This window comes from Temnothorax longispinosus, chromosome 12 (genome assembly GCF_030848805.1).
Source record: "Temnothorax longispinosus isolate EJ_2023e chromosome 12, Tlon_JGU_v1, whole genome shotgun sequence".
NCBI classification, from domain to species: domain Eukaryota; kingdom Metazoa; phylum Arthropoda; class Insecta; order Hymenoptera; family Formicidae; genus Temnothorax; species Temnothorax longispinosus.
Genome location: NC_092369.1, coordinates 6857548 through 6873096, shown reverse-complemented (window position 1 = coordinate 6873096; position 15549 = coordinate 6857548). Strand labels below are relative to the sequence as shown.

General features: G+C 39.1%; 1 protein-coding gene across 3 annotated transcripts in view; it reads right to left on the bottom strand.

Annotated features, from left to right (window-relative positions):
• LOC139822863 (dipeptidase 1) overlaps positions 1-15549 on the bottom strand; it is a 123019-nt gene that overhangs the window by 8478 nt on the left and 98992 nt on the right. For 2 of the 3 annotated variants that reach the window (XM_071795008.1, XM_071795009.1), the window contains exons 7-12: positions 14418-14568; positions 9732-9801; positions 5244-5420; positions 2185-2269; positions 1561-1636; positions 424-562 (exon numbers count right to left, since the gene is read on the bottom strand). In XM_071795008.1, the coding sequence (XP_071651109.1) occupies positions 424-562; positions 1561-1636; positions 2185-2269; positions 5244-5420; positions 9732-9801; positions 14418-14568 (698 nt within the window). Of the gene's footprint in view, positions 1-423; positions 563-1560; positions 1637-2184; positions 2270-5243; positions 5421-9731; positions 9802-14417; positions 14569-15549 lie in introns of those variants that run through there. The other variant, XR_011734627.1, reaches the window with a different exon arrangement.

Genomic DNA, 15549 nt, shown 5'->3' with positions numbered 1-15549 from the left:
GTTGTAGCATCTACTGTAAATTTTCATTTTCCATTAATTCTTTCATTTCTCATTCTAATTTTTTATTTGATTTGCTTGAAAAGCCAAGTTTGCTATTTTAATTTTTCTTTATGTCGTCTCTTTATTCCGAGCGTGAAAATAATTCCAATAATGAAGTTGCGAAAACAAGAGCCAAGGTTGTAACGCGTTCAATTAGCTTTGCGCGTGTGTAACAAAGAGTGTTAAAACTTTAACAACCGTCCAATAACGCTGATAAATTCAACGCGCGCGCACGCGATAAACCGTAGATATCCGGAATTACGCAGTCCACCGTCGCGTAGGATTACGTGTTTTTCGTTCGAGCTAGCAAAAGCGCTTTTCGTTTACAACCGTCGTAAAAGAAACGGCGCTTTGTTAGCCGATTAAAAACGAGCATCGCCGTACCTGTTCGACTTTTGCGAATACCCTCAGCAAGTTGAGGCCGGCTAGTTTCTTGATGTCTTCCTCCGTCCATGTAGGATCCTCCAGCAAGGTGGCCAATAGTTGCGGATACCTCGAGACATCTTCTAAACCCGTGGGAGTGCTGCAAAAAGGATAAATCTTGTGAGGATCAAACGATCTTCTTAACTTAGCTGGTTCGAGGTAACACTCAGAGAACGACGATAAGTTTTCTGTGCTCGACGCGTTACTTTCATGTTCTTAAAAGAACATCGTAACAATAAACTGAATAAGGATTGAATCATTTGTTTTGAAGACGATATGAATTATATTTTTAGCTAATCTGAGTTGATAGATCTAATAATAAAACTGGTCTTCAATACTTTCACTTCTGATATTGTATTCATAATTGGCATATGTCCCACGCATTATTGCAGATGCACAAGCCTTTGTGATTCCACATTAGTTCTGAACAGTCTGATAATTATTATGAATAAATTGAACTTGAAGATAGAAAATAACCGTGTACAATTAGCTAGTTTATTGCGAAACGCATATTAAATCGAGCACGATATAAGTTTAAAATTATATAACATTTCTGTTTGACTAACATGTTTTAGTGATTTTATGAGCAATGTTCCGTAACATGAATATAAATTAATTTTGTTTTTGTGCCCAATGAAAAGGATGAGTTATATTTTGAATGTTCAGCCGAAGTAAATTTTGAAATAATTATTGCGACAAAAAAAGAAGCATGGAAAGTTGTGTTAGCAACGATATATTTTATAATACTATATGCATTACAAGAACCATGATTAGGCGCTTTGTGAAAGTTTTATAGCTGTAGAACAAAAGCAGTTCCTTGGGCATTGTTTCTTGCGTCCCTCCATAAAATTAACCTCCCGGGACTCACGCGCTTCTCCAAACAAGCGAAGCAATTATCCCGAGTGTTATAAAAGTGGAACTCTCTGTAGGTTAAATACATATTTACGTCGGGCTCCAGATTTATTGTAGCTCGTACCTTTCGACGAGATTAATCATAAACGTTATTGAACGAAATTACTTATATGTGGCAATGTCGCGCGCGTGTTGTCTCTGAGTGTTTCTGCCTCGCGAAAATAGATATGGTGAAAGAATAATTACAAATTTATCCCGTCGAAACCCGCTCCGATCCCAACGTGATCAATTCCCGCTACCTTTCGAATATGATTGATGTGTGCTGAAACAATATAGGGCCTTGATCATTCTGTCCTGGTTGGCAGCGCGTCGCAAAATATCTTAATATATAAAATATTTTAATATAAATGCATGCACGTTTGCCTGTGGGAATAAAATGGGGAATAACGGCGGTTATGAGGTAACGCGTTTACGAGATCGTCATGCATGCATGGGTGAAATAAAATGTTTTGTTATTGTCGGGACAACGTATCTCCTCAAATATTTGCAAGCGTTAAAGTGGAAGCAAGAATATATATCCCACTTAAAAAATGACTGAGCAAGATGAATTGCAGGATTCTTGCAATATTCAGATACGTGTTTGTTCCTCGTTCGAGAAATGTCGGACACATTTATTTATTTCGTTTTAATTTTACATCTTTTTACGGAGCATGACTCCGAAAATTAAATTCACAACGGAAAACGTGTCGAAATGACGTACAATATAATACGTGTGTAGTAATTACGCGTCTGTCACATGCAATATCGATACGGTATAATTTATTCCCGGGGTGTAGCTTAGCACAGTTTTGCGAATAGCGTTGCACGTACCAATAACGTCTTTTATAGTAGCGGTGCTGTTGCATGTTATGAAGTAGGTATAAAAAGGGACCATCGCCACTCCGCCATTCTTAGCCTGTGAACAGATGCATTAATGTCATATACGCTGTGCGATCGTATTTCTTTCGATCTTTAAACGTATGACACGAAAATACATCGTGCAGTCATTTGCAGTAGAGCCATAATGTACATTATCCCACTACTGAAATTTATTCGCGAGAGAATGGCCGTTTAAAACCTTAATGGCCACTCTTTAGAAATATCCATGGTCTAAAATTCGATATAAAAATGAATGAAAAATTTTATTAATTTAATTTGTTCATGCAGATTGTTGCAGTTGTAAAATACACTTAAAGATTCACGCGGATAATGTTATTGCATCAAAGAAATCGACGTTTCAGAAAATAAATAGTTCATAAATTACAGTTATAAAAGATATCATCAAAAGAGAGACTAATCACACAATATAATCAGTTTAAAATAATTCGTTTAACAATAATTTCTTCATTAACTCAAGTTGTTGTTTTTTAATCAACTGAACGCGGAAGCTATCAGGGAAACTGTTTCAAGGAACACGCAGTTGTCTATTTGATACCTATCCTCGCTTAAACTGCATGGGCAATGTTAATTAGGGCAGCAGGACGACGCGGTTAATAACACGTTACCGGACAAGCCATCCGGCTTAGATCGCTGTTACTCATCCTCTCGTTCTGCGGGTATAATTAAGGGAATATTGATCGCCCACGGAGAGAAAGACAGAGAGAGAGAGAGAGAGAGAGAGAGAGAAGAGAATGAAGTTCGTGGATATGAAGATGTTAGGTTGACTTCAAGAAATCGAGGGAAATGTCGGTTAATTAATTAGTATCCGTCTTGCTCTTCGAGGATGGTTAACAATATTTCACGCGTACTATCTTGCAAACTGAACGTGTGTTTCAAAAGAATTGGTGAACGAAGCAATATGAATTTTCCAGAATAAAGTATTAATATAAAGCATTAGCTAGTATTAAGGTATTAGAACAGATTAGCGCCAAGTTAGTCAAAATAAAAAGTTTTCCGCTCAGAACCTTAAGAGAGTCCCAAAGTGGATCGTAATATTATAAAATATTAATACGTTATCAGTGTACCTTTTGCTACTTATATCTTTCATAATTTATCATCTATTTTATATTTTCTATCTTTTATATAATTTAAGTTTCTTTTTCTAGATAATAAAACTTTTGATTACATGGTTATTAATTCTTTATATAACTATAGATTAGAACTTTCAACTTATGCTACAGTTTAGAATTTTGTATGGGTTCAATGACTCATATAAATAATGCTACAGAGTGTAAAATGGTGCATAAAATTTGCATCGCATATCCCTCGCGATAAAGTTCGAAGTGCCGAATTAATCGGCAATAAGTTGAATTTACTTTCGTTAGCTTAGAGCTCTCTGAGCTCATCGTTAGCTCGTCAATCGTCAATCGTTAATCGACGAGCACGCGGCACGAGAATGGGATGAAATTTTAATGAAGCGTCGCGTTTAAATCCTTACTCGACCAACTGTTACGATTAATGAAACGTCAATTATCGTACCGCGTTTATGCCTCTCGCGAATTTAATGTGCGAGGAAAAATTTCGGTGCTGCGGTTCAGAGGGCGAGATTAGCGCCAATTGGATTAACGCCAATTCGCGGTGGTGGCGGTGTGAGCAGAATTATCGATAATAACGCGGATTAAGCCTCTCGAACTTCTAACACACTCGATGCTATTTTGGCGCGTTGTTTCCGTCGCTCGAAATCGTTTTGACATATCTCCATTCCCGAGCTTCGTTCCTTCGTCCACATTACGAATAGTTTGCAATTATCTCGTTACACAAACACAAACAATTTGCGCGCTCGATGTTACACTTTGTGTTTGATAATACAGATCCCGATGTTCTTGCACGTTTCCACCGATTCGCGCGCGTTTTACAACTTCGCGGATTGCAAACTACTCTCATATCGCGTTCGATTTGCACACGGCTGGCCTGACTTCGCTTGTACGCTACGAATTTAATTTCGACGTTACGCATCTCACTTCCAGATATCAGATCTGTCGATAAAACTTGCGTTTAATCACTCGGCACTGCGCGCACACTTTCGTTTTGCTTTCGCATCATTTTTATTTCCTTTTACATGCACTCGAACGATCGCGATATATAAATAAAGCGGTTGTCGGCAGCTATTTATTTCGCACGTATGTTTTATTCCTTCTCGTATTCGAATTCGATCGTATATATTTTTACTATCATCATATATTTTATTATATCTTTACATATGTTTTTCGTTATATTATTACTTCAGTATTATTTTCTTTCTAATTATAGCTTTGCGTCGAAATTGTAATTAATTAGAATATTGAAATAAATTTTTGACGAGACGTATTTTGCATCGCCACGTAAAATCGTTAATGTTCATGAGCACATTTACAGCGTAGAGCTGCGGATATTTTATTGCCCGCTGCTTCTCAAATATTACACATATCACAATTCCGCAGGGTAGTTGTCGCTCACCAATACTAAACCGCACCAAAACCGAGCTTCAGGGCGACCTGGTTGGTCAGCGGCATGTATGTACGCTAACCCGAAATCAAATAATCTCGGTATGGTCGAACAAAGGCCGCGGCAGCCAGCAACTTTCATGCGCGCCGGTTTACATTTTCGCGAGTGTTCGCTTTGATTTTCTCTATCCGTCTCTTGTAAGCGCGGCAGCAGAGAAATATCTCATTCGTTTTCTGTACGCGAGCGCTCGCACTCCGCACAGTGTTTTCTAACTGACCGACGACGCGCGCGGTACTGCGAGACCTGAATAAATAAATAAATAAATCCCCCTTGTATATATTGCAATCGACGTATCGCACTTTTTCTTCTCGCAACAGCGCGGTGTTTCCGTTTAACTCGCTACCTGTTTCCACAAAGAGCGGAAGGTTTCTAACTGATCCGTTTACTTTTTATCTTTTCCCCCCTTTTTGTAAGCGCAATCCGATTGGATTCGGGTATCCGTGTTTATGCTACGCGGGGAAACTCACCAGATTTCTGAGCACGTCGTCCGGCACGTTTCTGGTAGAATTGCACAGCGCTCTGGCAGCGCTGTGCGAGAAAATCACCGGCGCCCTCGTCGTCTGCAGGGCCGCCCTCATCGTTCTTGTCGAGACATGCGAGAGATCGACCAACATGCCCAGCCTGTTCAATTCCCTGACAACTGCCTGCAGAATAATCAAATACGTTAAAGTCACATTTATCTGCGTAAAGTCACGTGGCTATCTTATGAAATAAATAAATGAATTAAGAATTTCGAAAAGACTATGCTAGTAGAATTCACTACAGAAAATAAATTGCAAATTTAAGTAAAAAATACTATGAAAATAGGTAAATAAAGTAGGAAAAAAGGAGATGCTGTACAACGTTTTAGGACTTATTGTTAACTTATATTTTACACTCGTTACTATTTTTCAGCTATACCTGATGCATTAACTTTAAAAATATCCTTCAAATATATATTCAAGAATAATGCTTCAAAAAGAAAATATTTAGTAACGGAAGCAAAGTATAGGAATCAAAGTATTTCGTAATTCCGAGAGCGAAATGTCGGACGGAGTGATGGGTTTGGAAGGTGCGTCTGTTACGGCGTAAAAACACGTGGAAAGGGTCGATCGGAAAGGATGAGAAAAATATCATGGGAAACGGGGGAAACACCGGCGTTTCGACTAGCGAACATTAGCCGGGAACGCAAGCAACCGCCCATTCCATCATGTGATAGCGGAAAAAGCTTCGATGTATTGGCGGTTGGTCGAAGAGTGCTGGGCTCGAGCTTAATATATTTGCGGCCCGCTGCCGCCGTAAATGTTAAATCACTTTTCCTTATCTTGGAAATGGAGTGAGTTTAATTTTGAGGAACGTTGCGAGTTCCAACGGGATTATAAATTGGCGCGTCAATTTCGTTCAATTTTCCAGGTTTAGCTTGACCTATATCGCTTTTTTAATTAACGAATCAGTTAATTAACCTTTAAAATACGGGATTGCTAAAAATAATTAGCAAATTAAAATTGGAAGATCTGATTGCTTCTCTTTGTTATTCTATCCATTCTTGCTCTTTCAAACATTAATTTTCGAAAACACGACTCTTATGTTTCAACGTACTACGTATTTTCTACAAACGTCTCGAGCAAATTTCGATAAATATAGTCCTGTCGACGCGAATGGAAAAGGAAACGGAGCGAGGTGGGTGGAAGAACGAATCACAATGGTCTTGGTCTCGTTTTTCCAGCATTAAGGGTGAGGGCTCGCTTTTCTCGGCCCGCACACGATTTCATGCGAATGATGCGAGTCTCGTGCGTCGATGGTAGAAAACGACGTCCATTGTTTTTGCGGTGAGATGGTCTTTGATATGCGTCGTTTTTTAGCGAGGCAGACAATTATGCGAATAAAGAACGATTTCTTATTAGCATTATATGATTTCTTGTTAGCATTAATAACCAAGTGAAAAACAAGCTAAAAAACACTGCTTGTATGGAAAATAGTGCGAAAACATGCAAATGTCGCTCAAGTCGCGAACAAGTAGAACGGACAGGTAAACAGTTGGAAAATTTTATAAAGCTATGGTACTAATAAAAATCAGGGCGTATTATTTGAATGACTTAACGTATGTAACTATAGCGTATATAAATTTTAATTTCCGCTTCGCAATAATCGCTAAATCTTTCGATCCATTCAGATTTAATTACGATATTTTTCAAATTAATAGCATCGCGTAATCGATTCCGCTGCATTCGACATTATTTCCAATCTTTCGCGAAAATCGAGAAAAAGAAATCGGTTTTATATGTCGTCTGTATCCCCCGGCGGATGAAACGGCGAATTTTCGCGGTGTAATCCTGATGCCTGTTGCTGGGTATCGAACGCGCGACGGGACTAGGTGAAACTAATCGTCACATCTAAAAGCCGCAATAAAATCAAGCTCACGTTGCAACAAATACAACACCGCGAGCTATCGCCATAATTTCACGATATATCACCGTGTCACGTTAACACGGTGTTCCAAGATCGTGCGTGTGTGCGTGCGTGCGTGCGTTCATGCGTATATTCGCGCACCTGATGAATGGACACCGGAAAATATGGGTCGTTCAATAGAAATAACAGAGGCCAAAGGAACAAAGAGCGTAAAGGGTAAAAATGTTCGTCGAGTTGCGCATTCGTCCGCACACGCGGCGCAGTCAAACTCATCTCTTCGCCGGAATAGCGTATGGCTGTCCGTCGCCGGAAATGCATGCCGGTATTTACAACGGCATGACATTATGGAAGGCTGAACTGTACAAGGAGACACGAGCACGGAATTTTCAGATAATTCTGTTTGTCTTTCCGAACGAGCTATGGCGACGTTTCCATTTGAAACGACACGCGAAATTTGTTGAAACGTATTTTGCCAGATGTACAAGCGGGTGGTTCCGATAGGCTTAGATCTCGAGGTAATGAGTTACTCATTTATAATTCTGTTCAATTACCAACATTTCAAGTTGTCTGCCGTGCGCGACTGCGAAGGCTCGTTTCTTCCTTTCGTTTACATTTCGTTCACTTTCGTGTAACGCGAAAGCAGAGAGATCTCTAGCTCTCTCTCTTCTTCGAATAGAAAACCAAACTAAAGCACACGAAGTGGATTATTGTCTCTGATAAAAATATTTCGGTATCGCAGATAGAGAGAAAGGACGATATTACTTCCGGGACTTGTAGATTATCGGAATTTCGTGGCGAAATGTTCGCCCGATGCCAGGCTACCAGCAATAACACTTTTGTACCGCCGGTGTTTCAATATAGCCAGCGGTGTGTTGCGACAATCGAGACACGCCAGGCAACACGACTTTTCGTTTGCGTAGCAAATAGAACACGGTTGATATCGCGCGTACAGAAAATTCTTTTTTCCGAGTAATTTATTGTAACCGTGGCTCAACCATATTTACCGTTTTTCGATAGTCAGTTGCAATATATGTGTTGAAATGACGCAGCTGAATTGGCGCGATATCCGTTAATTAAGCTTTCTATCTTCGCTTTCCAGGAAAGAATAAATTATACGTAAATAATGCAATGAAATATAGGAAATGTAGAAGTACCGGGATCGTATATGATAAATAAAAATGATTAAAACTCCGGACCATGATATTTGGAAAGACGTTACCGCGTCAGCGAATTATTTCTAATTGCCGAAAATTTTTAAATGGAATATCTGTTTAACACTTCATGGGCGAATGTCAATGACAAACTGCGGAGCATTTAGCGTTGCGCATAAAATTTTTCTTCGGAAGACCTGTCATTTGTTAATGTGAGATTTAGCTGTTGCAAGGGATGCGATAATGGAGGGACGAGATAATGGAGGTGATTCGTTTGATTTACGTTCTCACGCGTCTCCCTCGTTCGTTTACCTCCTCCTTATTTCTTCTCCTCTCCATTATTCTCGCTATTTCCTCTCATTTTTTCTTCTTTTAATCGATCGAAAACCGCTGTTGCCGCAAGATTATAAATTTCGACAAAAACTCAATCGATGCGAAACGATCTGACGAGGATTCATTTCTTTCGGGGGTTTTTTTTTTTTGACAGATTTCGGGATTCACGCGGCGCGAGAATGGCAGAAATTCGCCTCGTCGAGATCACCGAACCTGTGCGTTAACGCTCGAAGTCCCTCGACGAATTCTACACGCGCGAAAGTGGGTCGGGATATAATTTTATGAACGCGGTGGAGCGACGGGAGTGATAAACGGAATGTAGGTCGGACGCGATCAGTCGCGCGTTCGTTGACGATCATTTCCCCGGTTACGTCGTGGAAAAATAATTCGAGCCATCGAGATCGTGAAGCCGCGATCTAAATCCCGCTACGAAAATTGGGAACGTCCCTGATGTAATGTGCCGTCGTGACGCCTCGTTTATATAGATATTCCGGAAGGGTAAGCCGTTGGGAAATTTTAACAATACAAGTGCGAAGTGTTAGTAGAAATTAGTGCATGGATATTATCTTATCGGTGTATTTATACACTTTGTTCGCTAATAGATGATTTAAACGCTAAATTTGCCAATTCGGATAACAGTATTATTTGTCATAATTTGCGCGTAATATCATAAAGAGAAACAACTTCAAATTACTTTGAACATTACTCATGCTTTAACGATATAGGATATTCTCTGGTCTCAGGTTGATATCACTATTTATTAGGGAACATTTTATTTTCGCAAAAAAGCTGAAAATGTTTAATGCAATATTCGCGTTATAACGTACGGAGCTCATAGCGAAATTATAATCTGAACTGTCGTGCGGTCGTTTCGCGGAATAATGCCGGGACGCGTCTTGGCCGGAAGTCTGCAGTATTATTTTTCTGCAGAATGTCGCGCAGCTCTGTCCGCGGCCATAAAACGGAAACTCTTTCGGAAGCGTGTATATGTACACGCGGGCATTTTTTTGCGAACGCGATATTTCCCTGTTCAGTGAAAAAGGTAAATCCGCAGTGGAGCGTACAATGTAAATGTTGACTCACTTTCCCAAATTCGCTGAGGCCCGGCGTGGAGTCCTGAGTATTGTTCGTCTCGCCAACAGAACAGACTGCCCTGCCAAGAAAATGTCTGTTAGAACGTCGGTTTGCGTCTCGCCGCAAAAATCCAGCGGTCGCGCTGCATGCTCGCGCTTGCTTTCTCTTCCCTCGGACGAGTTTCGGACGAGAGAATGGAGCGAACAAAATTTTCTGAACTATCAGGTTATAAAGCTTCTAAACTCATACATATTTATTATGCGTATACATATTTCATGATCCATTTAGTGTGAAATAAATCGAATTCCCGATCACATGTGACACGACAAATTGTCAATCATGGAAGCGTATTCATCATTAATAGAAAATAAATAAATTATTTTATACTCTATTTTGTCACATTTCAAAAATACCTATTTATTTATTTGATATTATATAGAATGTTAAGTGTTAACAATGAGTTTTCCTATAAAGTCTGCGTCTGTCCAAAACTCGATAAACATGATAATCTCCATCCAGCTTTAATATCTATGATTTTTGTAATAATACATTTTTAGATCTGATCAGTAATGGCTTAGGTATGCACTGAGAACAGAGAGATTCAAACTCCTTTCTGTTTGTGCTCGAATAGGCATATCCGAGAAGCGTTGGGTCAAGTGATTTAGGTCAAATGTGCACAAACTCCGCTTTCGGGGTTGCGTACTTCGTTATCATATACGTTGCCTTTAGAATCGTTAAAGCAATCTGAAGCTCATTTGAGTTTCGCGTAACTTTTCGGAAGTAGCGTGTTTTCATTTATCTATTTATTACGGTTAATTCTTACTATCTACTAGAGACAAATTTGTTGATAATAAAAAAAGTTTCGAAATATTTTGAGATATAATAAAAGCAATATCTTGAGATCACAAATATCTAATAACCGTATAGATGTGTCTTTTTAATAGCATGTCATTTAATGTCACTTAATATGTCATTTTTATTATTTTAATGGCAGATTTTTCCTAAATAACTTTGACATTTTCTCAATAATTATATAAGAGACTATATTATCGATTGCAACTTTTTCAATTTTCTCGATAAATATCTTACAATTAGCAATTATAACTTTACTGTAAATATCTGTTAAAATAAATACTACTTGCAATTAATTGAAAAATGTAACATCTCGTTATCTATATTTATACTTCTAACGCGTAATAATTTTCGTAAGTAAACATTTGCATAATTTTAATTTTTGTTAAAAAAATGTAAGCTTTTAAATTTGCCAGAGAAACCATTAAGATTCGTTTTGACTGTTAATGAAGTTTGTGTTATTTCTATCTACTGCTGAATAGTGGAATACGCCCAAAATATCGAGGAAATAAAGGTGGAAAGGTTAAAAAAACAAGTAGTATAAAGGCGCGAATGATATTGAGAATCCGATAATTCTTCACGGTCGATTCTCGCTTCCAGACGTGGAAACGCCAGAGATGATTCGGCGTCGTCATCTAGAACTGTAGAAAATTCAATCGGGTCGACAATCTCGCGTCCCTAGGGAGAAGAGGGAGGACACGCGACAGAAATGGAAAAAGACGAACAGAGATGCGAGAGAAAAAGAGAGAGAGAGAGAGAGAGAGAGAGAGAGAGAGAGAGAGAGAGAGAGGGGGGATAGGGTCAGAGGCTGACATTAAGCCCCGGGTACACGTCCGAAAGCAATTCGGATATTGTCCCAATAAAAGCACGCTTTTCCTCATGGATGCCGGAAATCTCAGGCCGCAGAGATGAAACCGCATTTTTAGGATGAGTTTTCTTCAGATGTTCTCCCTGTGGTAGGCTTCTCTCATAGACGTGCACTTTTCTGAATGTCCCAAATCGCTTGTTCTTTTGTGACTCGGCTAGGCAATTATTATTATGTCTCCTATTACAAAAAGTTGCACATTGTCCATTGTTTTTTTTATTACGACTTATTTATAGCGTTATTGCAAAGACGTGTGTAAATTTCTTTAGAAAAATTACTTGGATTTAATTTCAATAATTCTTAGAACAAAGCATTAAGTTTCAGAAAATCTAGTGTAATTTAACTTTAAAATTGATATAATACGAAAAGTACAAACTGTATAAACTTTAAATGTGTTATTATGATTTTTATCTTTTAAATTTTTTCTCAAGAAACCTCGCGATTTATTTTATTATGTTAGACATTTCTAATATCTGTATTTTTATTTGAGTAACACTTCCTTCGATGTCGAACAAGAATTACCTCCCGTGTCATGCGTATCAAGACGACATCGACATAATATATTTTGGAGAAAGGGGAATTTTGTAGATTAGATGAGAAAAATACTATCCGAAAGAAGATTTGCACGTCGAGGGGTCTGACGCGACTCCCGATTCTTATTTACTGCAGTAAGCGTCGCGGCGTCGAGGGAGACATAAAGCAGGCGAACATCGGAAAGAGTACGGCGAATCGGGTCGGTGCCCATTGTCGTATAATACTTCGGCCTTAAAACGGCGTTAGAGTTAGTAACATTGGCGGTCACCGTCGTAATTTACATCCCGAAAACTACCGGGGCATCCAGCATCGCTCTCCTCGAGACGTAAATCCTATTTTGCGTGGCAGGGAACACAGAATGAGATTATTACATTTCGAGCATGATTCCTCGCGCTCATAAAAGATACAGTGAGCAATGTGGGTATATACGGTTGACGAATGCGGTTGACAATCTCTGAAATTCGGTTGATAAAAGAGGTAAAGCGGATGTGAAAAATGTAACAAATAGAAAAATAAAATCGCGAGAAATATACTTTTGAATTTTTGGCATCATCCCGACTTCTTCGGCGCGGCCATTTAATGAACGTTCCCAAGCTTCGTGAAGAGAAAAAACAACTAGAATGTTTCAAACTTTAGTTTCCGGATTATGAATATTATTATGCTGAAAAGATAAAAAAAAAACTTGGCGAAGTTTGAGAGGGTAGAAAAAGTCGAGCGAGAATTTTTCGTTGGTCGCTAATAAAATTTCCTTTCGACGACGAAGATCTGTGTAAATGACCGCGGCTTCGTGATAATTAAACGACCGCGGAGCCGCGCGGGAGTCGAATGTCGCTGTTCTGCGCGCGTGTAGTTCTGTTTTATGGCCCGCGTAACTTGCAGCTCGCAAATAATGCAATGTTGGATTTTCCGCGAAAACGCAACTTGTCGCGGCTCATGTGACCCGGATCGAACGGACGCATAAAAGCAGGGACTTTATTTACAACTCCACACGGCACGCGGTATCGCAAGGGAGGCATAAACCTCGAGGTTAAAGATCGATGTTCGAGGAGGAAAAGCGTTTCTGTTCCTATTCTGCTCCATTTTTCGTCTCGCAATCTCGCTCGCAAGAAGCGAGCAGATAATAATAAACCAATATATGTAATAAAAATTTAACATAAAATAAAAATATAGTAATAAATTTTCCGCAACTTTATATTTTTAAGTTCAAGGTTACATCGCAAAGATTAGATTATTTTTTTTAATGCTTTATTTTGATATATAACCGCGAGAAAAGATATGAGATTGTTTATCTTTCAAAATTGTAACAAATAAACCATAAACTCGTAGTAGCAATATGTAACATAAATAAAGGCCGGAGCGTATCGTTATAAGATTTTATCAAGTATTAAGCTCGATTTACTAAATGTATAATGATGAACAAATGATGCAGTAGATCGGGACGGACAATGCCAGACAAAATCTGGCAAAATTGGAAAATAAAGTCAGAATAATTTAAAGAAATGTCTTTACAGTAACCGATTAGGAGACTAAATTGTGAAAGTTGACTTTTGAATTCTGGGGTCTTTCTGATAAAAGGTGTTACTCTCCTCTTTTTCTCTCTGCGAAACAAAGCTTTTCCTTTCCTCCGTAAAGTTTCTTTTTCAGACGCGCCGGAAAATAAGCGGCGGCTTTGGGGTGCTTTCGAAATTACCGAAAAGAACTTCCGGGCGTCCAGATTTCAGGTTATTTCGGCCCTCGGCTAAGCCGATCAGTCGTGGAATTGGTTTGCCTCTAAGAGCGGATTGTGATACGAAGCACAATGAGTTGCGAATAAAAAAAACCGGATGTTCGATGAATGAGCGGCATGTACATTGAGAAACTTCTTGAACGCGAGGTAAGAGGAGGCACGACAAGAATGATGTCGAGAAAACGAAACGCCCCGCAGAATCTTGATCTCGTGAATAGGAAGGTGAAATCTTTCATCTGTAATGAATCGTGCATTGACGCGAGGAACATAGTATCGAAAGTTAAAGTTAAAGCGTATTTTATACTAAATCAATATTTCAGCGAATGATCGATTTCAAAATATTGTTTTTTAGCTAAATCGATAAAGAGCTTATAATTCTGTTTGTAAATTAAATCGAGTTTGGCTCAGGATAATGTAACATGTATAAGATTGTTATTTTTATTTGAAATCAAGCAGTGTTATCCCTATTAAGTACCGTAATCTATTATGATACATAATTCATGCATAATTTGAAAAAGAATATATTAGCTTTTTTATTTTCATTTTTACTCGTGATTAAGTTCTATCACAACGCTCTTTATCATCTCGTTAATTTTTTTTGCTGCGTGATCGGTTCATTACGAGTCCGTTATTCCTCTCATTGAGCTTCAGATCGCGATAAATTAATTACTCCGAAGACAAGTTCTTATATGTACGCTCTCTCGTAATTTATACTCACCAGGAGGTGTCGCACGCATGTGTCAGAGTAAGATATCGCGCTCCCAGACCGTAAAATGTCCTGAGGACACCCAAGGAATTCCCCAGGGAATGACCACCTTCCACTCCGATTAGACTTGCGATCTTGCCTTCTCTATGCGCCTCGATGAGACCTGCGCAAACACCATCACATCATGATTTAATCGAGGATTTAATTAAAAAAATCTCTCGGTGCCATATTCTTTAGTTTACGTTCCACGATAATAGAAAGTTCGTCACATTTTAGCGATTTAATGTTGTAAACGTGAAACTAAAAACTGCGGTAGCGCTATCCACGATGAACTTGCCGAACTGAGAATATTTAAACCTCAGGAAACACCTAAGTACACGAGTTATTCGAGGCTCATCCTCCCGCGGAACTTCGAATCATCTTCGGTGAACTTTGCTCTCGGCCGAATTACAGCTTCTTCCGTGAATCAGCGAAGTTTCGCCCGTTTTTTCGTCGTGCCTGCTCCGCCGGCGCGAGTCTTATAATTTTTCCTTTTTTTTTCCCCGGGCGAGATTAAAGTGACACTTTATGAGATTAAGCGGAGCCGCGGGATCGTAGAATTATGGTGTTCATAGATTATTTATGACCTTCGCCGGGTGAAGAGATCGGACGGAATCTCGGAAAGTCGGTCGCGCTTTAGGCGGATCGGGAATGAATGAAAAGATCGGTAAAAATCGGCTTTCAGATCCGCTTTCGGAAGTGCTTTCAGGAGTGCTGTCGATCGCCTCATTGAAACTTTCAGGCTGCATCGAGACGGCGCCGGTGGGATATTAAAGGGCCGCTGATTTATCGTACTTTATATCGTGTATGTCGAGTCGCGCGAGTTATTTATTTAACTGCATATCTTGGATTTAAAGTCCGCTTTGCTGCGATATTAAAGGTATACGTATGTATTTCTGTAATCTCAGGATTAATGACGGATTCGTCGGACTCGTAAACTTTTATTATCCTGTTGCTTTCCATTCGTTCGTCAATAAAAATTCTCACACTGCGCTTTTTTTATCGCTATACCCACGCTATTTACGATATCTTGTTTATTTCTTTGCGCAGCTTTTGGTAAATTGGTAAATTATTATTGATGCTGGTCAATATAATTATCTATAAT